Source organism: Globicephala melas, chromosome 7, assembly GCF_963455315.2.
Source record: "Globicephala melas chromosome 7, mGloMel1.2, whole genome shotgun sequence".
Taxonomy (NCBI): domain Eukaryota; kingdom Metazoa; phylum Chordata; class Mammalia; order Artiodactyla; family Delphinidae; genus Globicephala; species Globicephala melas.
Window position 1 is genome coordinate 45,055,227 of NC_083320.1, and position 26,374 is coordinate 45,081,600.

The window sequence follows — 26,374 nt, forward strand, 5'->3', positions numbered from 1 at the left end:
TGGAAGGGAGATGGAAATGGTTTATAAGAATAGCACCAAAATCAAAATTTGGGAAAAGCATTAAGCCTTTGTAAGTCAGTAACTCTACTTATCATGATAATCATCTTGTAATACATACAATCATTATGTTGTACCTCTTAAACTTATACAATGTAATGTTATATGTCAATTATATCTCAGTAGAACTGGGGGGAAAACATTACTACAGAAATGAGAAGCTACATCAAAAAAAAAAAAAAAAACCAGTAACTCTATGAGGACATTAAAATAATTTGACTGAGGTCATATCTAGATTGTTGGAGTCAAGCGTCAAACTCAGAACTGTATTCCTAGGAAAACTGTACCCTTGTCACCATGACAAGCTCTCTCAGTATGAAATACTGAAGTATCGACAAATCTAAGTGCTTTCCATTAGAAGGCTTAGAGAAAGAGAAATACTTACAGAAGGCCCAGCACTTCCGGGGGGCCCTGCGATTCCAGGAGGTCCACCTTCACCTTTCTCACCAGGAGCGCCTCTTTCACCTTTACCACCAGGCTCACCGTTCTGGCCCTGCATTCAGAAACAAAAACAGCCTGTGAGCTTACATCCTTCACAATACACTGGGCTTGTCCTTATTTTCCTTCAGAAAATAGAATTCATCAGGTGGAGAGCTATTGAAATAAAATTGGAAAAGAAGAGTCTTTGAAGACATGGAAGAAACAAAGACAATGAAAATGTTTCCATGACAGGGACTTCCCTGGTGGTCCAGTGGTTAAGACTCTGAGCTTCCACTGCAGGGGACGTGGGTTCGATCCCTGGTTGGGGAACTAAGATCCCGCATGCCCCATTATGTGCCCCCCCACCACCCAAAAAGAGTTTCTATGATAAAAGAAAGTCATCAAGAAAGTGGTAAGATGTACATTCTTTGTCATAAAGGAGAACCTCTCTCCGAGGACTGTGCATTTCAAAGCAATCACCAGTAAATGCATTTGAGAAAGATGGGGCTTAGAGCAAATTTTAATTAGTACCATCTAATAATGGAAGAACCTTTCAAATTTTCAGAGTGCTTTAGGTCTAGGGTAATGTTAGCCTCATTTACCTGGCATAAAGACAGGCCAGGTGTTTTTATCTCCATCGTTTAAACAGTAAGAATAGAGATAATGTGTAAAAAAAAAAAAAAGGAGGTGGATAAATGAACCCCCATAAGGAATGAGTGGTTGAGATAGATTAGAATTCAGACTTGACTTATACTTCTGCTATTTTTCAGTGAGATAGTGATTCTGGGCTGTATGATATGTATGTTTTAATGTTCATACTTACAGGAGCACCAGGGAAGCCGGCAGGTCCTGGTGGCCCATGTTCACCTCTCTCACCCTTAATTGAAAAATATACTCATTAGTCACAGTGAAGACATCTTCCCATTGGGAGCACACGTCATCCTCTGTATCATCTTATCTTTCCTTTAAGCTAAGAAAAGATAGTGTTAGTGTGCAAAGCTAACTAATGTAGCTTAACCTCTGAAGACTTTTCCATTTCTCAATAAAATTCAAAGTAGACAACACCAGAACCATTGATTCCTTCTGCTTTTGACTGTGATATTATTTGCAAGAAAAATAATTTAAGAATTTTGAAGTGTTTAAAAGACTTACTTGTATAACTTCTAAAATGTAAGGATTTAAAAAAATTAAAATATGGTAAAAGTTTTGAGAAATCAATCATTAAATTAATTAATTAAAAGCATTTACTAAATATCTCTCCTGAGTCTGCAAACCCTGAAGGTAGAGAATTTTAGATCTAGAAGGAGGCTCAGGCAAAGATCCTATAGCTTTAAGAAATACTCATTTACAGATGCATATTACTTGTGCAATTTTTATATTTTTTCCAGAATTATTTAGGAAAGATGGTAAGACTTGAAATGGTCTCTTCTGAATTTTAGATTTAAGAACTTTAACCTTGCCTTGTATGTCATATGATGCCTAAAGACAGTATCCCATCATTGAGACTCAGGACCACAAGCAGAATTGCTAAAGAGGGAAGCACAGGTAGCTGCTGCCTGTGTGGGCTTAAATTTATGTTGAAATGTCTTAAACACTTACAGGGCCACCACGAGGACCAGCTATACCCGGAAGTCCAGGGGCACCACTTTCACCCTTAAAAAAGAGAAAAATAATTTATATTGCCCTGCATCCAAACAACAATGACGACAAAAGACATTTTCCATTTCTAAATAGTGTCAAGTGTTACCTTATCTCCAGGCTGACCAGCTGGGCCAGGGGGACCAATGGGACCAGTAGGACCCTAAAGAAAATAGAAATATACTTTAATTTCGAAGATAAAAAGCACCATTTTCCTTATTAATCAAAGAGCATATATAAGGACATACTGTTCATCTAATAAACTAGATAATATGATTGCTTTGATAGCTTGAATGATATGCTCTTCACTCAGTGTGTAAATACTGCAGAGCTTAGTAAATATAAGATTTTATGGATTATATAATTCAGTGGCAAGTTATAGATTCATTTTTCCTTTCTATTGCAGAAGATAAATAAGATGTGATATAAGATTTCACAGTCGTATCTTTTAAAATTAAAGTGCATTGCCTTATTCAATTGTATGGTAATTCAAAATATTTCATTTAACCACTTAAAGTATTGTTACATATTACAGTTTTCACATTGAAGTTTTCAAATATTAAAGTTTTACTTATATTACGTAAATAAAATATTAGATTTTTTAAAAAATTGTATGATGGCTTACTCATCTAGTCTGTTAAAAGTGAAGCATTTATGAATTTGTTTAAGGCAACTACAGTAAAGATAACGTCTATCTAACGGCTTAGTTATCATGTTTATTTGCTACAGTCATATCTAGGTGTTTACTAATGTGAATAGAATTGATTGTAATGTGTTTTTTTCAATTTTTATTTATAATAGTTAAATAATAGTTAAATAGTTATATAGATTCATGGAAGTTTGCAAAGAAATATACAGCAGAATCCTGTGCATCTTTCTCCCAGCCTCCTTCAGGATTACATCTTACACAACTATGATATAGTATCAAAACAAAGCAATTGACATTGGTACGACCCATAGAGCTTATACAGTTCGCACCAGTTATACATGCACTCATTTGTGTGTGTGTGTGTGTGTGTGTGTATGTAGTTCTATGACATGTTATTATGCGTAGCCTCACATGACCACCACCACAATCAAGATATTCAAAGGTACAATCATCATAAAAGACTCCCTCATGTCACCTCTTTATAGTTACACCCATTTCCCTCTCCCCTATTCCTCAATTTTGGCAACCATAAAGCTGTTCTATATAATTACGTTATTTCACAAATGTTACATGAATGGAATCATGCAGTACGTCCTTTTGAGATTGCCTTTGTCACTCAGCATGATGTCCTTGGTGTTTGTATAAGTTGTTGCATGTATCAACTTTTTATTGCTAAGTAATATTCCATGGTATGAATGTACCATGGAATTTCAATGTTTTTTAAAATCAAAAAGTTCCTTTATCAGCATTGAATTTTAGTGACTTATTATGACTTCAGCTTATAACATTTATCATACTTTTGAGATTTTTTTCCATTCTTAGGTCACTGTTGAACTATTAGTGATAGAAATCAGGAATTTTAACAATCATGTCATTTGGGTCTTCTTAATGCTCAGAAGGTGGTAAAGTATGGTCTAACTTATCATGAGGAGTTTTTGGAAAAAATAGAAGTTGAGTTGAGGGACTACTCCATATCACATACAGATAAATTCTGTTTCTCCCCAATTCAAGTACTCACCCTTGGACCATCTTTCCCTGGAGCACCATCGACACCTGAACTGCCGGGCTCACCCTGTCAAATAAAACCCAGTGTCATCAGATTAGAGGTATTTTCACTGAAAACATGCCAAGAAGAGGACAAACTCTCAAGATTAGCTGCAACGTATAGTAGGTGTTCTGCTTAAAAAGTTGCTTTAGAAATCCATCTCAAATTACACTTACTAGATGGGGGTGGGGTGGGAGGGAGGTCCAGGAGGGAGGGGTTATAGGTATACATAAACCAGATTCATTTCATTGTACAGCAGAAACTAACACAATATTGTAAAGCAATTTTACTCCAATGAAAAATATATATATATAAATAAATAAATAAGTAAAATGATAATATTAATTTTGAAAATAGATTACTTTCCAGAAATGTTGCCTTCCTTTAACCAACAAAGTCTGTTTTATTACATAATTAACAGAGAACAAGTTGGTACCTTATCACCTTTTGGACCAGGGCCTCCAGGACCCCCTCTTTCTCCAGGCATTCCTTGCAGACCAGGTGAACCAGCATTACCAGGTGGCCCAGGGGAACCAGCAGGGCCCTGAAATTAAAGGAGAAATAGTAAATCACAAGAAAGAAATGAAATGCATTTTGTAAAATCTAGGTGAATTGAATTATGTGGAGTTACCTTTCCTCCTTCAGAACCAGGGGGGCCAGTTCCCCCTCTAGGCCCAGGGGGCCCTGCAGGTCCAGTAGGTCCACGTTCACCAGGGGCACCAGAATCACCCTGTAGTAGGAAAATGGAATATCCCTGTTAGGAAAACCAAGGCTAAAAACAAAGCAAAAACACCCTAAATTGTATTGTTTTGATATAGACTACAAGGTTCTTAACTTACATTTTTGAACAATTTAGAAATTTTTATAATTATAAAAGACATTTGATCAACTGAGTGAGAAACGGAAACACAAAATTAGTTAATCTAAACAAGGAAACTTGGATAGCTGGTCTGATGAGCTAGCTTTGACAATATTATTATTATTTTATCACAAAGGCAAATTTTTAAAGTTCCTCTACCAAAACAGTTTTTCTATAGAGAGCCAATGCACTAGAAAAGTTTTCTTTTGAAATTTCAGGTCCATAGTTGACTGTACAGTGTTTATTCATGTCAGAAAATTTCATTTTCCAGATGATGCAAATTTAATGTATTGGAAATGTCTCGGGTTACCCTAAGTGTATTCACCAAACATTTGCAATGTCGTGCTTCTAAAAAAAGGAATATTTTGGTTTGCTGTACTAAAAATGTGTCACTAATCAACTGCTCTATAACATGCTGAAGAAATGAGAAAATAAATGGAAATATTTACCTTGCCTCCTGGAATTCCAGGTGCACCAGCCTCACCCTTTGGGCCCTAGGAGATTGGCATTGCATGATTAGGCCTCTATCAGAATATACGTTATATAAGTATAAGCAAAATACACACTTGACTTGCATACTGTATAATTTGTCCAATCTTGAGCTGTATACTCTTCCTTGAGTTCCTTTTATTTTATGGTAAAATTCAAACTTTCCATGGAATAGTTATGACTGAATAATTTTTCTTTGTTTTATTAATGAATATTTCAAAACTAATTGTTAAATCTCAGATACCATGGCATGAAAATGCAGAAGTTAATAATTTATAAATGATTCGTATTTATTCTTTTGGTTTCTGAGTTTTGAAAAAATGGCAAGCAACTTACAGGTTCACCAGGTTTTCCATTTTCTCCCGGAGGACCACCCGTTCCAGGCAAGCCCTACAAAGAATCATATTTGTATTGTGTAATCACTTCAAACATTGCTTATAGAAAAGCTTCTCTCATGTAAGTATGTTTCCGCAAAGTATTCAAAAAATGGTTTTAGCAGTCTTTTTACGTGTAAAAAATATGTAGCTCTCAAAACCCAACGATAGAGAGGTGATAGTCATATCTTACAAACCTATGTTCATCTCCCTCAATTCTTTCTGTTGCTGTATATAAAAATGAATTGATGAATGTGGTGAGATGAATTTAGCTATATACATTTAAATTACAATAAAAATAAGTATAAGCATATAGAATTATGTGAACTTTATTTTTTTTAAAAAATTATTAATGCACTCCTTCTAGAATAGGCATGGAAGTTATGCCTATTAACATTGCCTATTGTTTTATTTCAAGGTAGAAGTCAGATCCACACATTTTAAGCTTAAGATGCATTATAATCTTTTAGTGTCACAAAAAACTGAACAGCTGATTAACTCAACAAATACAACTATCAAAGGAAAGTACTGATAAAAGTAGGTGCCCAATGACATTTAAGTAACAAATTCTTACTTGTAATCCTGGTGGACCAGGGCTTCCTGTGTCTCCTTTGTCACCACCTGGCCCCTATGTACAAAAAAATATTGAGATGCTTCATTATAAGATATCCTTTCATATTTAGTTCACACAGTTTTAATTTCATCAGGCCAGTTGCTTAATTAAAAAATTAATGGTGTAAAGGAGGTCAGAGTCTGGCTTGTGGAAGTGATGCAAGGGAGACATGTACAACATAAACTTTACTCAGTATTAGTATTTAGCTAGCTAACTAACTAAACAAGTTTTGTAATTGCTTTGGTGAACTATAATGATATAGTGTCAGAGATTGTATAATTCCCAAAGTCTTCCCTTGGCCCCAGTCCCATCCACTTCTATTTCCAATTTATGTGAGTAAACTTACGGTAGGTCCTGGGGGACCCTGAGGTCCAGTCTCGCCATTCTTTCCAGCAGGACCCTGAAAAAAAAAAAGCAGTTATGGAAGCAGAGATAAAGATAATAGAAGTCATAGAGTTGGAGAGAAATGCTTCTACTAGAAGACTGGAAATGTGTGGATGAAAGCTACATACCTGAGGGCCAGGACCTCCAGGACTACCACGTTCTCCATTCTTTCCAGGAGCGCCCTAAAGAAGTAGCCAGTATTTACTTATTCTCAAAAGGAAATTATTCATTATAGTGTTCTCTCATGTTTTTGATCTGTCCCCTACACACACATGCATACATCCACAACCGAAAACTACTTTCGAGAACTAGGTTTCCATAAATGTTCCACTCTTTGCCCAGAACTCCAGAAAAAATACTTTAGCTCCCTTCTCACATGGTATTTTGATTTTCATATACTCTTCTGTGCTTTGAAGTGGAGATCAATTTTTGGCTATCTGCACTCCCATATAGAAAGTAAAAGACCTTTTGTCAAATATTTATTGAAGAAATGAAGGAAGGAACTCACATCATTTCCTTTAGGACCAGGGAAACCCATGACACCAGGCTGACCTCGGGAACCAGGTGAGCCTGGAGGACCTGGTCGACCAGTTTCTCCTTGACTTCCCTAATGAGAAAAAATTATATTAATAGAGGTTTCATAAAAATCTGATCAAAATATACAATGTACATACCAAGGCTATACAATACACATCAAGCCTAGTCCAAATTGTGTGTTTCATTATTCTCTGGACTTATAAAATGAGATGCTAAAAATGTACTTACGGGAGGCCCTGGTTTCCCATCGCTTCCTGGTCCTCCAGGACTACCAGGCATACCCTAAATTGAAGAATTCAGTCAGTCAGCTGATTTTAAGATGATAATTAAAAAAAAACTAAAAGCACCTATCTGTAAAATTTTGAGCTTTCCACTGACATATGTGGACATATGAGCTTCATATTTGCACACATGTTTTTCTGTCTGTAAATATCTTCATCAAGCATTCTATTTTCTGTTCTTCAATCTATACTAGCTTAAGTTTTCTTCAGAGAATTTTGTTTTGTTTTGTTTTGAGCCTACAAAATGTATAGTCTGATTTAAGTTATTTGTGAACGTTCTTCATTTGCTTTTCCTCTTAGTAAATGACAGTGTCAAGCAAACAATGTTCCTCTTTACCCTCAATCCTGGACCTCCAGGGAGGCCGTCTCGGCCAGGTTCTCCAGGAGCTCCTCTGGACCCTGCAGGGCCTGGACCACCACGCTCCCCGGGGGAACCCTACATGATGAAATAAATCAACATGTATGTAAAAGAGCCTTCATTGACCTAGACGTTGACAGTACTTAGGTTGCAACTAGAGAACTTCTTTTGGTCCCTTAAAGAGAGTTGGGGTGTTACTGGCATGCTCAGCGTAAATCACCATTACCTATTAGCTTGGGTTGTCATACTGGAAATATTTTAAGGCAACTTCGATGAACATCACATGCTGAAGAAAGCAATATTTAGTGGGCTTAGCAGTATAGTTTGGTGCATATAAAATCAAATATCTTTGATGTTATGAAATCAGATTTGCACTGCACTTCAGAGTTTCCAAAGAACTTTCAGGCATTTTAGTCTAACTTATTCTTGCAATGATACTGAGATAAATAGTTCCCAATTGACAGATAAATTAAAGAATTCTCATAGAGGTTAAATAACGTTAGTTACAAAGTTAAGAGAATGGCTCAGCAGGGAATGCAATCATTGTTTTACATTGGGAATTATTATTTTTTTAACTCCAATATATTTCATTCAGATAGGTGTTAATTAATGGGAAACTATATAGAAGAATATACCTATGTGTAGCACCAACATTTCTGAACATAGAAAACTAAAGTTATCTACCTTTTCTCCTGGAAGGCCATTTGGTCCAGCAGGTCCTCGGAATCCAGGCATACCCTGAAATAGTGAAAGGCAAATATTTAAGTCCAAAGTGTCAAAACTTTTTCATAATTCTCATATTATGAAATGCTTCAGAACAATATTTGGGATTGACTACTACTCAAATTAAGAACAAACACGGTTGCCTCACAGTGAAGGTGAAGTTCTATGATTGTTTTCCTTTTCGATGCCCGTGGGAAACGTACCCTTTCTCCTGCAGCTCCGGGAAGTCCGTTCGCACCAGGTTCTCCAGGAGAACCGTCTTTGCCATCCTCACCCTTAAGTCCTGGAATACCTGGAGAACCAGCCTCCCCCTGTGAAAGGAGGTCAATAAAGAAATAATGACTGAATTTCATTGCTAATTTTTTACCTGTTTATTTCCTGATTATGGTATACATTTCTAAGAAATAATCAAATCTGTTAGGGCGATACTTACGCGTTCCCCACGTGGTCCTGGCTCTCCTTTGGCTCCATTCTTACCGGGTTCACCCTAAATTGGACATAATCTTGGTTTAAAAGTGTGGAAAATAGACTAACAAAATAATCACCAGTCACACCTGATTCAATTATAAAACCAGAGTGAAATCAATATAAATTCAATGGAACAAGAACAAAGAACCTGCTATTTCTTTTTTTACTGTGAGAAATAAGCCACACCTTTCAGACAATAAAGGAAAAATAGACAACTTACTGCAGCACCTCGCTGCCCAGGAGCACCATTTGTACCAGAGGGTCCTGGAGGACCGCGGGCTCCTATCAGTCCAGGGGCCCCAGGAATGCCAGCAGGACCCTAGAAACAATCCAAGAACATTAACATTAGGCAAACTTGAACTTTCTTTTCTAAATAGCTAACTTAAATGTATTGTCCTGCAAAATGCAGAGGAAGCCAATAATATGTGTGTGGCTGAATGTGGGTGAGTGGTGGGGGCATCTTACCATTTCACCTTTACCACCAGGACTACCATTACTCCCTGGAGGGCCCTAGAGGGGGAAAGGAGCATATTAATAAGAATGCAAATAGTACATATATTTTTGAAGTTGCTTATATAACTAAAATAAATTTTTTGATGGGTGTTGTGCTTTATAGAGATTAGGTGATTCTTCCAACTACAGCACAACACATAAAATGTCGCAAAAAATGATCATTATCTGAATAAATTAAAGATAATATGCGCTTGGTCTAAATTATTAAATAAGTACATAGAGAAGAGGTTTTTTTGTCTTGTTTCTTTTCCAAATTTTTCTGATTGGTGATTAGTTTGGGGCACAGTCTTCAAAGTATCAGATAACTGTCCATCCTCTACTTATTCTGTGTCATATAACCATAAAATTCATAAATTCTAGAAAAGTGCAGACCGCAAAACTAATTTCGGTACTAGTCAAATCAATAGTAGAGTTATTGCAGAGCACTAAGCAACATTTCTTTGCAAAAAAGTAATTTTAATTGATAGCAACATTAGAACATATGCTTTCATGAAATAAAGTGTAGCAATGCTCTCCCTTAATCAGCCATATTTGATACTTACAGGAGGACCTGGAGCACCAGCATGTCCCTGAGGTCCAGGTTCTCCTCTTTGTCCAGGGGAGCCACTAGAACCAGGAGATCCCGCAGGTCCAACTTCACCCTAAGGGATAAAACCCTAAGTAGTCAGTCTCCCTTGCCACTTCTAATCTCTTGGCCAGTTTGCTAGGCAGTCCTGTTTAAACCCATCTCCCAAAAGCTGAAGCAGTATGATAATTAAAGCAAAGTTTCATTAATCATATAGGCAGAGAAAAATGGTAACTATGTGTGTGACTGTGTTATCTCTGTTTGCAGAAAGAGACTGGGAAAAAAGAAAAGACAACAGAAGAGATCAGAATAGCAAAAGGCCAGGGATAAAACCCCTTTTGGAATCAAGAACAGGGCTTTAAAGATCTATATAGCTCAAAGAAATCCACTTGACTGTTAAAAAAAATCACTTTCAAGACGCAGCCCAATGATTTTCTGTTGTCTCAAAGATATATTTTACATTCTTCTACAGAAATACATGTTTACCTTAGCACCAGGGGAACCAGGGAATCCTGCAGTTCCAGGGGGACCAGGGGGACCCTAAAAAAATAAATAGCATTTCAAGAGCTCTTAATCAAGTAAAAGAAAACTAACACTACTGGTAAATAATAAGTGGGTACATACAAAATACAAAGGAAAATTAGATAAAAACAGTATTTATCGTCAGTGATGAACATTATGTGGAGAAATAGTGTGGTAAAATAAAAAGAAAATTTGGATCCCCCATGCCCAACAACTTATGCCATGAATTCTGGTGACTTTGTGCAGGTCACTTAGCCTTGAGCTCTCATTTATAAAATACAGATAGCATTATTATCTATTTTGCAGGACTCTTTTAATTGTCATACCCAATATTGGCCCTTAACTAACATTATAAGCACCATACAGATGTTAGTAACTGGTCAAGTATAATAAGGAGTATCAGAATTTTGTTTATGGGCTTACCATTTCTAGATTGTTTCTAGATTTTGTTTATGGAATTAGTGTCAGTTTGAATCAGATATTTATGAACAACGTTGAGTTTTAGGTCTACAATCCATGTTATTCCACTACTCCAAAATTCCATAATCTCTCATTACACTAAGCCCATCAGGGTTAGGTGAAAAGTTACTTACTGGCTGTCCATCACTTCCTCGAGCTCCATCATTACCTCGAGCCCCCTAAAAAGAGAAGTTGGTCTCAAATATCTTCTTTCTGAAAGGCTGGTCACAAGTAATATTTTAACTAAAAGTCTGACTCAATTGAGTCAGACTTTTCCTCAAGTGTATTAAAATCTGCTTGATAATTATATACCTTTAGAGGGAAATTGTTGAAATTCTGATAGGCACAGCAATGGTCTGATGTAGGAAGATTGGATTCTGTGTTTTACAGAACTGAAGGCAAATTAATGCATAAATATGCCAAGTTAACACGTTAAAAAAATCCTCAACAGATAATAACTATAAAACACTTATTTGTTTGCATATCGTTATGGCTAAAATCCTTATGGAGGTGATTTTAAATGCAATTTTATAGAAAACTTCTTGCAGATTGTCACAGCCTGAAAACTGACTGAGACACTTCTCGGTGACTCGGATTGTAATTGTGTAATGTCAGTAAGAATACTCACTGCAGCTCCAGGAAGTCCTGGTCGTCCTCTCTCACCAGCAGGTCCTCTTGGACCCTACAGAATAAAATTAGAAGTGTGGTCTTATTTTATACTAGATATGTGTGAGAATGGTTGCAGAGTGAGCGAGGCAAGTTTTGCGTTAGGTGGAAGTTAGTAGTAAAACTGAAAATTGTATGATAAGAAACATAATTACCATTGCTCCAGGAGATCCATTTTCACCTGGAAGGCCATTTTCACCCTAGAAACATATAAAATGTGTCACCATTTTGTATAACAGGAGGAGAAATTTATAACTTTTTCAACACAGCATATTATAAAAAACACATGGAACCAAGAAAAAGATTACATTTTAACAATACCAAATTTTTGTTAGCAATCTTATATGCTATAAATCTCAGTTTTTGCATTTTAAAAACTTGAAGACTAAACAGAAGTAATCAACGTGTTACTCAGGGGCGCTCAGTCATTTCTAATCTAGACAGTTCAAGTTATCAGCTTTCATGGAAGTTTTAAGAGAACATCTCAATTAGTCACTGTTATTTAGCTCTTAAAATGCAAAACTCAGGTATGTTTTAGAAAAAGGCAAACCCTAAAATATAAATCTTAAATATAGCTATAAAATTTAAATAAATTTATTTATGAAAATATGATTTTGTTGTGATTTACCTTTAATCCAGGAGCACCTTGATCACCTTTTTCTCCATTTCGTCCATCAAAGCCCTTTGAAATAGATAAAAGTAGTAAAAATATTAAGATCTGTTAACAATTCAGAACAGTTAAGAACTTTACATTAAATTTTTTATAGCTAGCTTTACCACATAGCACTATTTTCAACATTGACATGAATAATTTAAAACTCTTTTAAGTGCATTGAAGACCTTGGACATTGATTTTACAGTTAAAAACATGAAATAATTAGAAAGTACAATTTAGTCCAATTAGGAATTTGCTTTAAATTTAGCATTAGGCAAGTATCAGTTTCATAGATTTTTATGTCTATGTGATCCATTTTTGGCTCAGCTGGTTTACTCTATCTAATGTTTTGCATAGAATAAGTCATTTGATTCGATTTGTAAATCATATTGACTAAGTCAAGAACAGTTCTCAATAGTATATTTTCATCTTTTCTGACAGTGGCAGTACGAAACTTACTGTTTTATTTTTTTTATTTTTTTTTATTTTTTTTTATTTTTGCTGTACGCTGGCCTCTCACTGTTGTGGCCTCTCCCGTTGCGGAGCACAGGCCCCGGACGCGCAGGCTCAGTGGCCATGGCTCACGGGCGCAGCCGCTCCGCGGCATGTGGGATCTTCCCGGACTGGGGCACGAACCCGTGTCTCCTGCATCGGCAGGCGGACTCTCAACCACTGCGCCACCAGGGAAGCCCCGAAACTTACTGTTTTGCAAATATTTTCCATACACTTAAAATCAGCTTTATTACTTTATCTAAAATAACTAATTGATTTGATCAACAAATAAAGTTGATAGACTTAGAAAATCAAAACAACTAGTCAGAATCAATCATTTTTGGCACACACTCAATTGTCCAATAAAATTGGTAAGTAAATTGGTAATAAAATTAGGTAAGTAAACATAGCCAAATGCAACAACTTAGAGTCAATTTAGAAACTGTACTTACTCTATGTCCTTTCATACCAGGGAATCCAGGCATGCCAGCTGGACCTTTAATACCCTAAAAATAAGGAATAAAAAAGATACTAATGAACTTTCAAATAGACTCACAATCCAGTAGTATTATCCTTTTTAAGTTTAATTTAATTATATAATAATTTTCAACCTAAGATCATTGTGCTTACTCCAACTAATTCATTGCATGCTGAAAACTTACTGGAGGGCCAGGCAGTCCTCGCTCTCCAGGCCGTCCGGGTCTTCCTGATTCCCCCTAGGTGGAGAAATAAAAGAATATATGGGAGCTTGTGTAAGAGAAAACTCATTGTAACCAATTAGTGAACTGATTATTTTGCATTTTTCTCACCAAGGACTCATGAAAATGGTTGGACTAAACATATGGTTGTGAGAACAGCTTTCCTAGTAAAAGGAATGGGGAGAGCTTCTCCCACCTTGATATAAACTTATAAAAAATGCAGGCATCACTCCAAACAAGTATTATGACCACCTCTCAATCCAGTGGGAAGAATTTGCCATTGGAAATTAAATGGGAAAGAAAGACTGACATAATATTAATTGTGTTTTTAAGTTTTCAAGTTCATAAAGAACAGATACAAATTTCTTTATTACAAGAGACAGAGAGAAGCAGCGTCTTCTCTAGTTAAGTGTTGTATTCACTGGATGACTCTTCCTGACAGAGTCAAGAAGCACATTTGGGGGTTTTGTTGGCTTGGAATTCAGAAACTGGTATATGTAGCCATGCAAATACTATGTAGATTTTCAGAGATTAATATGAGCTAAAAAGTTATTAAGATATCAACAATGTTTTGAGTAAGGTTTTTCTCTTTGAGATTCTAGAACATGGGATATACTATTTAGAATATTCCAACTTGAATTTTGCTGTATCCCCATTCAATTCTTAAAAACTTACATCCTTTCCGGCAGGACCTAATGGACCTATAGCACCAGGAGATCCTGGAGGACCCTGAAAAAAAGGAAATAAAAAACAAATATATCTGTAGATTTTTCTGTTACAATCAAATTTATTATTCTAACTATGTGTATTTCTAGAAAAAAACTCCTTTTAAAAAATACTATCTATGTTTCTCATCATGAAAATGACACACCAAGTTAATAATATACCTATATTGAATCCAGTTGTTACTGTTTATTAAACTTATTTTTTATGAAAATTAAAAGTACCATGTATCAGTATTTTATATCACATGTGTGTATTTATAAACCCAAATGCACTTCTACATTTTTTGAGATATTGAAATTTTAAATGTATAGGTATTTTCAAATACTTTGAAATATTAAACTAACTTCACCTTATTTACACAGCATGTTTTCTTGGTGGACTTTGTTAGACTATGCTTATTTCTACTAAATTAATTTTAAAATTATATTTCAGAAGAGTAGACATGCAGGTGAACTGAGTGGCTACGGGATAATTAATCTATGTTTAAGACAAAGATGATTTGTATTCTCACTAAGAAGTGGACTGTGGTGGTGGCTAATTAGCCAGGAAATTCCTAGATTAAAATAGTAAGTGTCTCTTAAGATATCGAAACCATTGAGTCCAAAAGATCTTTGAAACCAGTTCAACGATCATAAAAGTACAATTTTTTATTTTAAATAAATTTGATCTATATTTTGTAGCATTCGACGGTTATGTTTTAGAAAATGAAGGTGGTTTCTATCTAGAACTGTTAATTTATTAAATATAGATATAATTGTTACTTACTGCAGGACCAGCTTGCCCAGGTTCACCAGGGGGACCTTGGTATCCTGGAGCACCCTAGTGGATAGAATAATACATAAATATTTTTAAACTAACTTAATCTTCATATGATTCATTTACATCGTGAAGACAGTATGAAATCAGAATTTGTGAATGTAGTCAGCGAATTTTATTCTAGTTTATAAATATTGAAACTACAATTTTTCAGATCAAAATAGAGTTAATTTATTCCATTCTACACACTTAATTCCACTGAAACTGAATTGTTTCAGACTTGAAGCCATATGACATGCAAATTAAATATGTGTTTTAATTTTACCAAGGTTTTAATTGCTAATAGTTAAAAGGAACTAAATGTGAAATTCCAACATCTTTGAAGGAATGATAGTTTCTTGGTTGCTACTTCCCTACTTAATTGGGATTATGCTTGCTGGAATGGCAAAATTACAGCAAGATCTGTATTAACTTGATTCATATAATATGCATGAAGAAGAAATCACCATTAATGGCTATACTTACAGGGGAACCAGGATGACCAGATGTACCAGGGGGACCAGGTGGGCCGGGCGGACCCTGGAACAAAAATTTGCAAGATAAGTACAAAATAAATGCATCTGAAATATACTTTATCCAGGCATCAGAGATGTCTCTGTTTTGAATGATACTGACATCTTTAAAAATGAGAACAGCATACCTCATTATGTGATAACTATTCATGGATTAATTAATTTTATTAATTTTAAATGAAAATCTCATCACAAAAACTTCACTCTAGATGAAATTCTCTCAGAGTCAATAAAAATTACTGGTGTTATAAAATGTTGACCTGAGTTCCCCAAAAGGTGCTTTCAAAATCTGGAAAAATCTATACAAAATGCTTTGAGAATCTCTGCAACATTAGGGTGATACTTGAACTGGTGAAGAAGCATATTTTTGCCTGGCAGCTCAACTCAATGTGGAAAAATATTGATCTGCATAGTATAAACCCCAGTTTCTAAAAATAATGATGTAAATCAACCCAAAAGTTCTTAACTATATCACTGAGTTGTGTTGATATGAAGATTTAGTTGCGTGTGTAAGATTCATCGTACGTGGGACAACAATAAATTGTAAATGATTTATCATTGTTCAGAAATACAGGTTAAACTAGAAAATCTTCAGTTTTGTAGCACACTATTTATAAATACTGATAATAAATTTATAAAACTAGAGTTTCTTCTTAAATTTTATCTTGTAACTTTTTTTCTGGAATCTTAATAAGTAGTGGATTTTTTAGTTTTTTTGGTTTTTCTTTTTAGTAAAAACAGTATATCTGATTGAAAAATAGGATTCATAATGTGAACGTAGCTGAGTAACAACAGATGTTTACATTTACATAGTTAATACAATTGTCCTTCTGGTTTTAAAATATACACAAAAAATTCACAGGCTCTAAAACTTTAAAGATGAATAAAATTCTCTTCTTACAATTTACTTTTTACAAATTAAGGGTCTTTCTTTAACTGATCATTTAGATCTAATAGCTGAAATTTTGTCCTCTCTAGTTTTAGAAGTCACAACTATGGGGTCCAATGATCTGGGCAGCAATCTTCCATAATCCCTGGGAATCCAGCTTCATGTCTCATTTACACATACATACCTGTTTCTGGCAGTAAAATGATAACCTTCCATAGTACTGCTCCTCCTAACGGCTATTCTTCAATAAGGGTCATTTACATGGGACACCATGTGTCAAGCACACGTGCCTAGGTTTCAATGCTTTTTTGCTCTTTTCTTCTATCAAAACTTCAAGTCATTTACCTTGAAGGGAACCTTTTGCATACAATGTGAATTGATATCATTTACAATAGATGAACTTCAATACTCGATAAATTCTGGAAATATATGTATTTCAGGATTTGAGGTGAGATGAATTGTAATATTGGATTGCCATCAAGTGGATTGTCATCTAGAAAGTAGCATTTGGATAGTGAGCAGACATTGAAAGAAGGTTTTCTCAGGTGAAGAAAAGGAAAAGTGGAAGTGAAAAATAACAAAATTTGGTTAAAATTAGGAAATATATGAGTGTGAGACCTAAGTATGAAGGCAGGTGTGCCCCTGGAATAGGTGGTTTTGTAAAGAAGGAAGGAGCGGCAAAACAAGCATGAAATAAGAGGCAGTGAAGAAAAAAATGAGTTAGGAAAGAAGGATCATGATAAATCTACCATTTTCTTTCCCGCCTTAACAAAGAATAAGCTATTTTGTACAATTCTGTCATAACACTGTATTACTAGAAGAACAACCATTCAAGATTTAACAGAGTGGAAGGCTAAATTATTCTCTAAATACTGACAAACACTTGTACATACAGGTGGCCCGGGATAGCCTGTGATTCCTCCTGGTACTCCAGACTTGACATCATATGCCTCATACTGGGGAGAATAGTTCTGTAGCAAAGAGACGAGGTAGATAAGATCATGTTGATATATAGATCATAATTCTTTTCAGAAACATTTAGAAGAAATGCATGCAACATCTGTTCACTGATAGAAAGTTTTCTGCATGCCAGAGGGTGTGGTATGTATTATTTAATTATCTTGCTAATTCTATCTCTGTAACTTTAGATATTAGCTGTCTTACAGAAATACTTGCCTAGGCAATGCACAAATCTTTCAACTGACTGTATGCAATTTGTTTCTAAATAATTTTTTTCTACATGCTCTTACTAAAAATATTTCTAAGTGATATCTACAGCCTTAGAAACATAAGATCGTAGACGAAGGCTGAAAGAGCCTTGAGATCGTATAATCTGACTTTCTTACTTTGAGCAGAAAAAAATGAAGATGTCAAATTACTTTCTCAAAAGTTAATGATACAAGTAAAATTGATATCTCCAGTTTTTAGTTAATGTACCTAACAGATTCGCCAAAAAGTAAACATCCCCATAGAAAACAAGCACGAGATTTAATAGAAAGGTTCATGTGTTTATTGGATTGTTTTGGAGATTATTTTATTTTGAATTCTAGGCCTAGCAATGGATTCTGTTTGGTACCAAGATAAGAATAAGTTAGACTATATCTTTTGCTTCCTATCAAATTGATTTTTGAAAATCTTTTTTTTCAACCCACAGTGATTTGTATATATGTTTTCTGATTTCTCCTAATTTCATGCAGTAGAAATGTTGTCTTATTTATTTGTTTAGTTATCTGCTTTACATGCAGAGTTAGGGAGTTGCCATGCTTTTCAAGAGGAGCAGGATATGCTCTGAAGGCTTGGCAAGAGTAGTTGCATAGACTTGAATAATCCTCTGGACTTGAAGTCATTAAGGAGTGCTCATAGCTCTTCAACTGCTTTTGTCCAGACTTTCAGAGGCTTTACCATCAGGATTATAAGGGGAATAGTTACAGCAATTCCTAAGTTCTCTAGGTTAATTCTTTGGGGAGTTGATGGTTCATTTTTCAAGCCTAATGCATATATTATATGCCTGCTTAGAAGCTGGGAAATTTTGCAAAGATATAGTAGCAATAGCATTAGAATTATGAGGAAAAGTGAATATTTATAAAGCACTTAGAAGAGTGCCTAGCATATATAAGCACTAGATGGGAATTTGTTAAATACATAAAATCAGAGAATAGATATAAGAAATCCACAGAAGTGAGATGTCATATAGACTAAAGAAAAGAAAATGAACCAGGTAGTTTTAAATAGGACACTCTTTTAGTCCTGGAATTTATTACCTGGCTACCAGTTGGGCACGATTCACAGATTCCAGGAGGGCCGGGAGAACCAGGGGAACCTGGCAGTCCTGGAATACCAGGATCACCATTTCTCCCAGGAATACCAGGAGGACCCTAAAAAAAAATCAGAGATAAAAATAAACAAAACACTGAAAAGTCCTAGTGATTTAGAATCATTATTAAATTGTAGCTTCTATGCTTTATAAGAAATCAACATAAGGGATACGTTTTCTCAGGAATCTATACATTTGTACCCAAATCATGTGTATAATTTCAGTGTAATTTATTCCTTTGTATATTGACCTATATGTTATTTTTCAAACCAATAATAAGGATGAAGACATTATACAAAGTTGGGGAAATCTGAGTCTTTACATGCACAATTATGGATTCTCAGTTTGAGTTATCATGTGTCATTATTTAAATATGTGGTACTAAAGGAAATGTATATATGATGAAAGTTCAAATATGGAAAGGTTATTAGAAGGGAAAAAAAGAAAGCAAACTCATCAAGGAACTAATTTCCTTTCACTGTAGAATGTTTACTTACTGGATCTCCTTTGGGGCCTTGAGGTCCTTGACCAGTAGGAGGGCGAGTGGGCTAATAAATGGAAAAGATATAGATTAAACAAGACATAGATAGGAACAATTTTCCCATGAAGTGTGTCCCAATTTCTTATCCTAAATTGCATCCAATCCCTGGTTTTTAACAGGTTTTTACTGGTAATACCCATGTGATTATTTGCTGGACATTACTTTCACTTCCTTTCAGGCTCCTACGACATAGGAACTATTCATGTGTTTAAATATGAATCTTGAGTATGTACAGATTTTCTTTAAACTCACAGCTGTTGGAGGCTGTGGGCAAACTGCACAACATTCTCCAAATGGGATCTCGGGGTTGGGACAGTCTAATTCTTGATCATCACATATTATGTCGTCACAGAGAACAGATCCTGAGTCACAGACGCATATTTGGCATGGTTCTGGTTTCCAGACATCTCTATCCGCATAGGACTGACCAAGATGGGAGCATCCTCCTTCAACAACTGAAAAATAAGAGAGATGATGTAATATTTTGCACATTCAAAAAAATCCAAAAATTAAATTATGAAGAATATCATGGTCTTCCTCCATAATTTGCTAAGTAGTAAGAGACTGCGTTAAATACCAAATCTGTTTATTAACAACAAATTGGCATACCAAGGTAAATTTTCCTTAGGGCCGGTAGGTATTTTACTTTTGCTTGTAGTGAGAACTTAATACCAGTGGAAATCTGACAATCGCTTAAACATTTACTTATTAATTGTGCAATTGAAAACAAGTTTTGCTATCTAATTTCTATTCTTTGCTTCAACTATAGATGGGAGCATTAAACTATAAAGATGATTTTGTCACTAACTCTGAAGACTTTCTGGATTTTATTAACCTAGTTGAGAAATTCAGGGGAAAACTGAATTACTCTTGGCAACATAAAACTCTTCCAGATTCCTGGGAAAATCTTAACAAGTCTTATTGTATGTATTGAATATCACTGCTAGCTCTGTTGGGCATTAGTAGGTCAACATAATATGATATAATATAATATACTGTATACCTCATATGGATGTAAAGAGGTTTCCAAATCACTAAAAAAAAAAAAGTTTTTAAAACAAAAATTGGCAAGGAATAATAAGGAAAAATATGAATCATGATCATGTGTATGTGTGGCTTAAAATGGTCAAAAATTTGCTTCAACGAAAATTTTAGACTTGTTTCCTAATTTTATGTACGATACTGAAATTTCAGCAGCTATTAACAATGAATCAGCTTAGGGGTTGCCAAAATAAAACCAGGTCTCAATTCTTAAAGCATTAGCTGTGGACTGTGCTTGAATACAACTTTAGCTCTTGAGGATTACTTTGATAGCTTGCCAGTAACTGAGAAAATAAATTACAAGTTTCTAAACATCTGCAAAAATTTTTGCCAACAACAAATCACGTACTTGTTCAGTATTTATAGTTTTGTGAAACAGTGAAATTTTATTTTCTCAGAGCCTGAACTTTTGTCTGTTGAAAGAGGCTTGCTTGGGAGAAGGCAAGTCATTTAAGAACAATTTTTGGTGCCTTGTGGCCAAGAGGCCTTTGAGAGAGTCCTGATATTTTTCCACCTGGATACTACATAAAGCCATGAAGATCACCTCTTCAAGTTCCTGTTTTTATATCCTCTCCATACCTGAAGTAATGCTAAATATTTTGAGTATAGAGGTTTGGCTGATTCAGTAAAAAATTTTCACAGAAAAAGGAGAATTTTAGAATCTAGGGACTCTACAGCATACCTCCTCTCCTCATTTCCATCTATGTGTGCAGATACAACTTTAATCATCTTGTGCCACACCCCTGATGGATTCAAGAAGTTTAAAAGTCTTTTCTTGTTACAATTACCCAATGTGTTTACAGCTAATAAAAGAAAGTATGATTGTTTCACTGCAATTTTAAATAGGCAAGAAAGAATCTGCTTATTTTAAAAAGTTATTATAGTTCCTCCTCCATGTTTGAAACAGATGAGAACATTGGAAAGAAATATTGTCTAAGCTTTTAAAGGAGCATTCCTTTATACTTTGTGAGCATAAAAGCTGAATGCCAAAATGCTTACCTCATGTGAATGAAGTAGGCCTATTTAAATGGTGTTTTGAAAGATATGCTTAAGAGAAGTGCAATCTTTTTCATATTATTATGAACAGTAGTAATTTAAAGGATCTAGGCATTAAGTTTGTTCTCTAAGCAGAAATGACATATTTAGGAACTAAGTTCACTGGTTTTCAGAAAAGGCATGAAAATTTTGATGAGATGGAAGGTTGTTTAATAAAATTGTATGACATACACTCGTCAAACTTTACACTGGCTCCCTTTTCTTAAGGTGAATTATTTTTTTAAAAATTCTCTAAATTAACATTATATGAAGTGTCCCAACAGATTAGTTTTAGCTCAAGATTTTTTCTCATTAATAATGTGGATATCAGGCTTCTCAGCTTCCTTGAAGATATCACTAGTATAAAGAATATTGACCATAGGCCAATATATGTTTGAAATTTGCTGAGAGTAGATTTTAAGTGTTTTCACCACACACACACACACACACACACACACACACACACACACGTAACTATGTGGATGTATTAATTAATTTGATTGTGGTAATCATTTCACAATGTGTATATATATCAACTCATCATGTTGTACACCTTAAATATATACAATTTCATTTGTCATTTATATTTCAATAAAGCTGAGAAAAAAAAGAAAAAGATACGATCAGTTTATACGAATACTTTTTTTAGCTCTTTGTCTTTGGGTCAAGAATATCTTTCTATATTTAACATAGGACCTGTTTTATAAAAATTAGCTGTTGGATACTGATGGCATATTAAAGACAAATGAAGATAACAGTTAAAACTAGGGTCAAGCATGTTGTATTTTAAATATCTTGTCTTCGTATGTTCTTATTCTGCTTTAAAATTAACATAAAACATTTTCCCTTGTGTATTCATCCTCCTGTATTTGTGTCTCATTGAAGGTACTATCACAACCTAGAGATACGGTATCTTACATTCGCTCTGCAAACTTTTAAACAAATAGCATAATATTGACATTAAAGTTGTAAATGCCTTTTTTAGAATTGGGGTTAAACTCAGTGTTACATAAATGAAAATTATTTAGCCTTTTCTTTCCAAATTTTATTAGAAGCCATGTGTGTTATGCTTTTTAAAACATAGAGGTCTCAATATAAAGGTTGAGTTAATTTGGTGTACTTCTCTTTTTTTTTAAGGTGATGTTGTTCTAAATAAAAGAAGAAAGGTGGAATGCTTGAAAAGTAAGAATTAATGCACTTTTGTTTATTGCTGTAACTTATCTCACATTCATTTGAAAGAAATCTGGCTCTCCTGAAAAGTCAGTTCCTGTAGAAACTTGTAGCTGAAAGTCAGACTTTTCTCTGCAGTTCTACCTCAGTCACCCTTGTTGAAAGAATGGAGAATTTTATGTAGTTGCCTCTAACTTTGTGTTTTGTGCATGACAAAATATGGTTGGCAATATGTTCTCTCAGAAGCTAAACCTATTACACAGATGTCTCACGGTCCTCAGTTTTAGGACTATAGCCTAGTTATATATGAGAAAATCATGGCAGAGTCAAGGAAAAAAATGTTTTGTTTTCAAGAGGAATAAAATGCTCTAGTTAGCCACTTGCAGCATTTAGAAATAAAATAGAAAATGGAATTCAGAAACAGTAGTCATCTCATATTATTCCCTTATTTTCTTAGATATCTAAATTCAGAGCAGCTTTGATGAAAAAAATAAGATACGTACTTTTGTAAATATGTTAAAGAAAAAGTAAATAATCTCATTTTTACTGCTGGACAAGTAATAGATCTCCCAATTACTTCCTTTATTGTTATTGCTTAAACTAAGTCTCCCTGTTCCAATGTGTAATTAATTTTAAACCCCACCTCTCATGTCACTTAGTGTTTCTGTTCCTTAGTACAAAGAACTGTCCTGAAATAAATTTCTCTGTGGTCACTCAAACAATGCATTAGACTAAATCATCATCTAAGTTATAAAACAAAATGAAGCTAGTGTATGACATAATCCACTCTTTGACTCTTTTATTTCCTAGCTCTCTGCTTTGGAACTTTAGAGAAAAATAAAACCAAGTAACATAAGTTAATATTTTCAGATGTTCTTAAAAACTTTCCTTTTTGTTGTTTTGGTTTCCATTCTTCAAATGTTAATTTATGCTAATTTGATGGAATTTTACTGTAGTGACTAAAAAATAATGCAAGTTATGTTTGTCTTAATTACATTTTTGGAGTAAAAATAATATGCCTTAAAGCATCCAATCAAATTGTTAATTTAGCTTGAGTGATAAGTTTAATTTTTTTTCTCTTCTCTTCTTATTGAATCCTCTTCAGAGAGTAGGTTTTCTTTAATCTGAAAATCTAAAAATAACAGATGTGGTATGCAAATTATCGTAACATTATTTTCCTGTTTACTGTAGAAAGTTGAACATTTTGTAAGTGTGAGCAAAAGGAGTTCATATAGCTTCCAACTGAAATATGTTTGGCTTTTAAATGATACTTATGTTTGAAGAACACACATTTTAATAAATATGTTTTGGCTGCTTATTATTAATCAGAGTATGTTAAAGTATGTTAGATGAATTAACAAAAAGGATTGAAGGAAATATCTGTAGACCTAAGTAGATAGATAATTTCAATTTTAAAATGTTTTGCATGGACAAGGTAGATTCTTCTTATTCTTGCCCCCTACAAAAAAACCCACAAAAACCCAAAACCAAGAAATTTTATGAATCATCATTTCTAGATGTTTCCTTGTTTTATTCTTTATAGTTATATGATTTTTATGTCTCCAATTAGAAATTTCCTTTAAGGTGGTTAATATTTTGCCCTGTGAAAAATAAAAAATATTAGAGAATTAGAATTAAAAGTATCATATACCTAACAATCAGCAATTACATTATAATATAATCTGATTAGTGATCAATTATAGGATTACTGAGGAAAATATATTCTACTTGTATAATTACAGTTGGCAAACATCTTTAAGTTTTATGTCTAATAACCAAAATGTTATTCTTACCTTCCTTATCACTAAATCATTAAGTACTTTAATTTCTTCCTTACAGTAATTTTATTTTCCAGTGTTAGTAAAACTAATACTAGGCAGAGTTTGTATCTGTATCTCTTATGTTGCAAGCCCTGTTCTGAGCGCTTCATATATCTATTTTACTTAATCTTTCCACAGGCCCTTTGAGGTGGGTGTTGTCATAATCCTCATTTTACAGGTGGGAAATCTGAGCTACAGAGACATGAAGTGATTTTCCCAAGGTTTTATATGGTAAGAGGTAAAGCTAATATTTGAACCTAGGAAAGCTGTCTCTAAATTCCATACTCTTAACTACTACATTCGATTCCCTTTCTGCAGTTTCAAGGGCAGGGTGGGATTAAAGAAGTTAACTTCAAAGCTCTGTCCCATTATGGTTTCTAAATACTGCATGCTTAAAATCAGAATCTAAAAAGATGGGTTTATTTCTTGTTTTTTTTAAGGAATAACATTTTTCTGCAGAATATCTTTTCAATCTGGCCTCAAAACAAGAAGATACTATCTGGAGTTGAATTCTGTTGTTTATTTTCTCCTGACCTTATGAAAAAGACTTTAATCTCCAAGACCACCCTAATGACATCCAGACCACCAACAGGATTAACTGGGACTGGGAACTCAGCATACATTTTACTAGATACAGAGAAGCAGGATCCTATCAGCGGCAACAACAATAAACAGATAAGGCTTATGTATCCAGTGCAAAACAACATATTTAGGATGTCTAGGATTGATTTTCAGAAAATATAGTTACTAAATGATTCATATTAATGAACTTCTAACTACATTAAAAGCTTCCCTTCTGAACCTGGACATTTATGAACATACCAGGCAGCTCCAGAGTGTTTCTCTGATTTTAATTAACTTGAGAAACACAGTCCCTGTTTGCTATCCTCCACACCAAATACTACAGAAAACAAAGTTTTGGAAAAATAAATGCCATTTTACTGAAGCAGTAATTTCTTAATGTGACTTTTCAAAGCAAATTTAATTTTTAATAGGTTCTGAATCCTTTATGTTCAATGTTTACATCTTTGGGACACTTTAATTTTTGCCCTCTTCTTTGAACTTTTCATTTTGTTCACTAAGATTACATTTTAAACGGCAGTTCTTGACCTCAGTCATGGAAAATACAACGGTTTTATTAGTTAATCTGAAAGGAATCCATTTCTGCTGTGTTTTCATTAGGCACAGACAGAAATTCTAGTGTTTAATGTAACTCCCCAAACTGCAGTTAACAAATGGTTTGTGTAAGAATTGCTATCTTATTTTTTCCGTTGTCATCTTGACATGAAACAGGCCAAGTTTCCCTTTTGAAAACTCTAGATGTTTTTACATCATACCACCCCTCTCTTTTCTATTTTATTTTATTTTTTCTTTTGAATGTAGAAAACAACAGCACTACACTTTTTTCCAAGAAAAATTGTTTTACGAGAAACAGCTCACTGAGACGTTTCCAGAAAGTTATTGTAGACCTGGAAACTTTACAAATGTTCTTCATGTCCAGCAAAGGCAATAACATCTTTCATCTTTAAAACTTTAACTCTTAAGCAATCCACTTTAATCACTTCAAGGTGGTGAGATCATCTGATGTTACAGAATGAAAGAACTGAGCTACATAATCTTTGGAACGCTGCACCAGTCATCCACAATGGAAACCATGGGGTTTCAGTAGATGGCACTCTTCTCCCTGAGTGACTACTCAAGTTCTGGTATGCAACTCTGTAGGTGTGGAACAGAGACTTTTGTGAGGGCTTTTAGTCTCAACTCTACTCCTAGAAAACTCATATCCAGTGGTTCTTGATTTTTTATAATGAGCCTGTAGATAAGACATCAACCCAAGAATCTGAATTAGTTAGAAGCACATAACCACAGTCTTCCTTTTCCAGAATTGTTCCAGTGGCTTTGTTCTTTTCTCTTACAATACAGAGATGTTTAATTTCGGAATTTAATCAGAATATCTATTTTCTTAGAGGCCTTTAGATCATCTGATGTTGAATACTCTAGAGGTGGGGAGGAAATGCAAGGTATCATTAATGAAAAACACAAAA

The 26,374-nt window shown here is 34.5% G+C and overlaps 1 protein-coding gene across 1 annotated transcript in view; it reads right to left on the bottom strand.

Annotated features, from left to right (window-relative positions):
* Positions 1-26,374, bottom strand: part of COL3A1 (collagen type III alpha 1 chain) — a 38,752-nt gene that overhangs the window by 9,044 nt on the left and 3,334 nt on the right. Inside the window, exons 2-36 of the mRNA XM_030850014.2 lie at positions 19,516-19,718; positions 19,220-19,270; positions 18,670-18,783; positions 17,302-17,379; positions 15,473-15,526; positions 14,957-15,010; positions 14,141-14,194; positions 13,430-13,483; positions 13,220-13,273; positions 12,249-12,302; positions 11,776-11,820; positions 11,583-11,636; positions 11,089-11,133; positions 10,460-10,513; positions 9,951-10,049; positions 9,361-9,405; positions 9,116-9,214; positions 8,861-8,914; positions 8,631-8,738; positions 8,389-8,442; positions 7,684-7,782; positions 7,294-7,347; positions 7,037-7,135; positions 6,657-6,710; positions 6,491-6,544; positions 6,106-6,159; positions 5,494-5,547; positions 5,118-5,162; positions 4,441-4,539; positions 4,246-4,353; positions 3,783-3,836; positions 2,225-2,278; positions 2,077-2,130; positions 1,301-1,354; positions 443-550 (exon numbers count right to left, since the gene is read on the bottom strand). Of these exons, the coding sequence (XP_030705874.1) occupies positions 443-550; positions 1,301-1,354; positions 2,077-2,130; positions 2,225-2,278; positions 3,783-3,836; positions 4,246-4,353; positions 4,441-4,539; positions 5,118-5,162; positions 5,494-5,547; positions 6,106-6,159; positions 6,491-6,544; positions 6,657-6,710; positions 7,037-7,135; positions 7,294-7,347; positions 7,684-7,782; positions 8,389-8,442; positions 8,631-8,738; positions 8,861-8,914; positions 9,116-9,214; positions 9,361-9,405; positions 9,951-10,049; positions 10,460-10,513; positions 11,089-11,133; positions 11,583-11,636; positions 11,776-11,820; positions 12,249-12,302; positions 13,220-13,273; positions 13,430-13,483; positions 14,141-14,194; positions 14,957-15,010; positions 15,473-15,526; positions 17,302-17,379; positions 18,670-18,783; positions 19,220-19,270; positions 19,516-19,718 (2,471 nt within the window). The remainder of the gene's footprint in view (positions 1-442; positions 551-1,300; positions 1,355-2,076; positions 2,131-2,224; positions 2,279-3,782; positions 3,837-4,245; positions 4,354-4,440; positions 4,540-5,117; positions 5,163-5,493; positions 5,548-6,105; positions 6,160-6,490; positions 6,545-6,656; positions 6,711-7,036; positions 7,136-7,293; positions 7,348-7,683; positions 7,783-8,388; positions 8,443-8,630; positions 8,739-8,860; positions 8,915-9,115; positions 9,215-9,360; positions 9,406-9,950; positions 10,050-10,459; positions 10,514-11,088; positions 11,134-11,582; positions 11,637-11,775; positions 11,821-12,248; positions 12,303-13,219; positions 13,274-13,429; positions 13,484-14,140; positions 14,195-14,956; positions 15,011-15,472; positions 15,527-17,301; positions 17,380-18,669; positions 18,784-19,219; positions 19,271-19,515; positions 19,719-26,374) is intronic.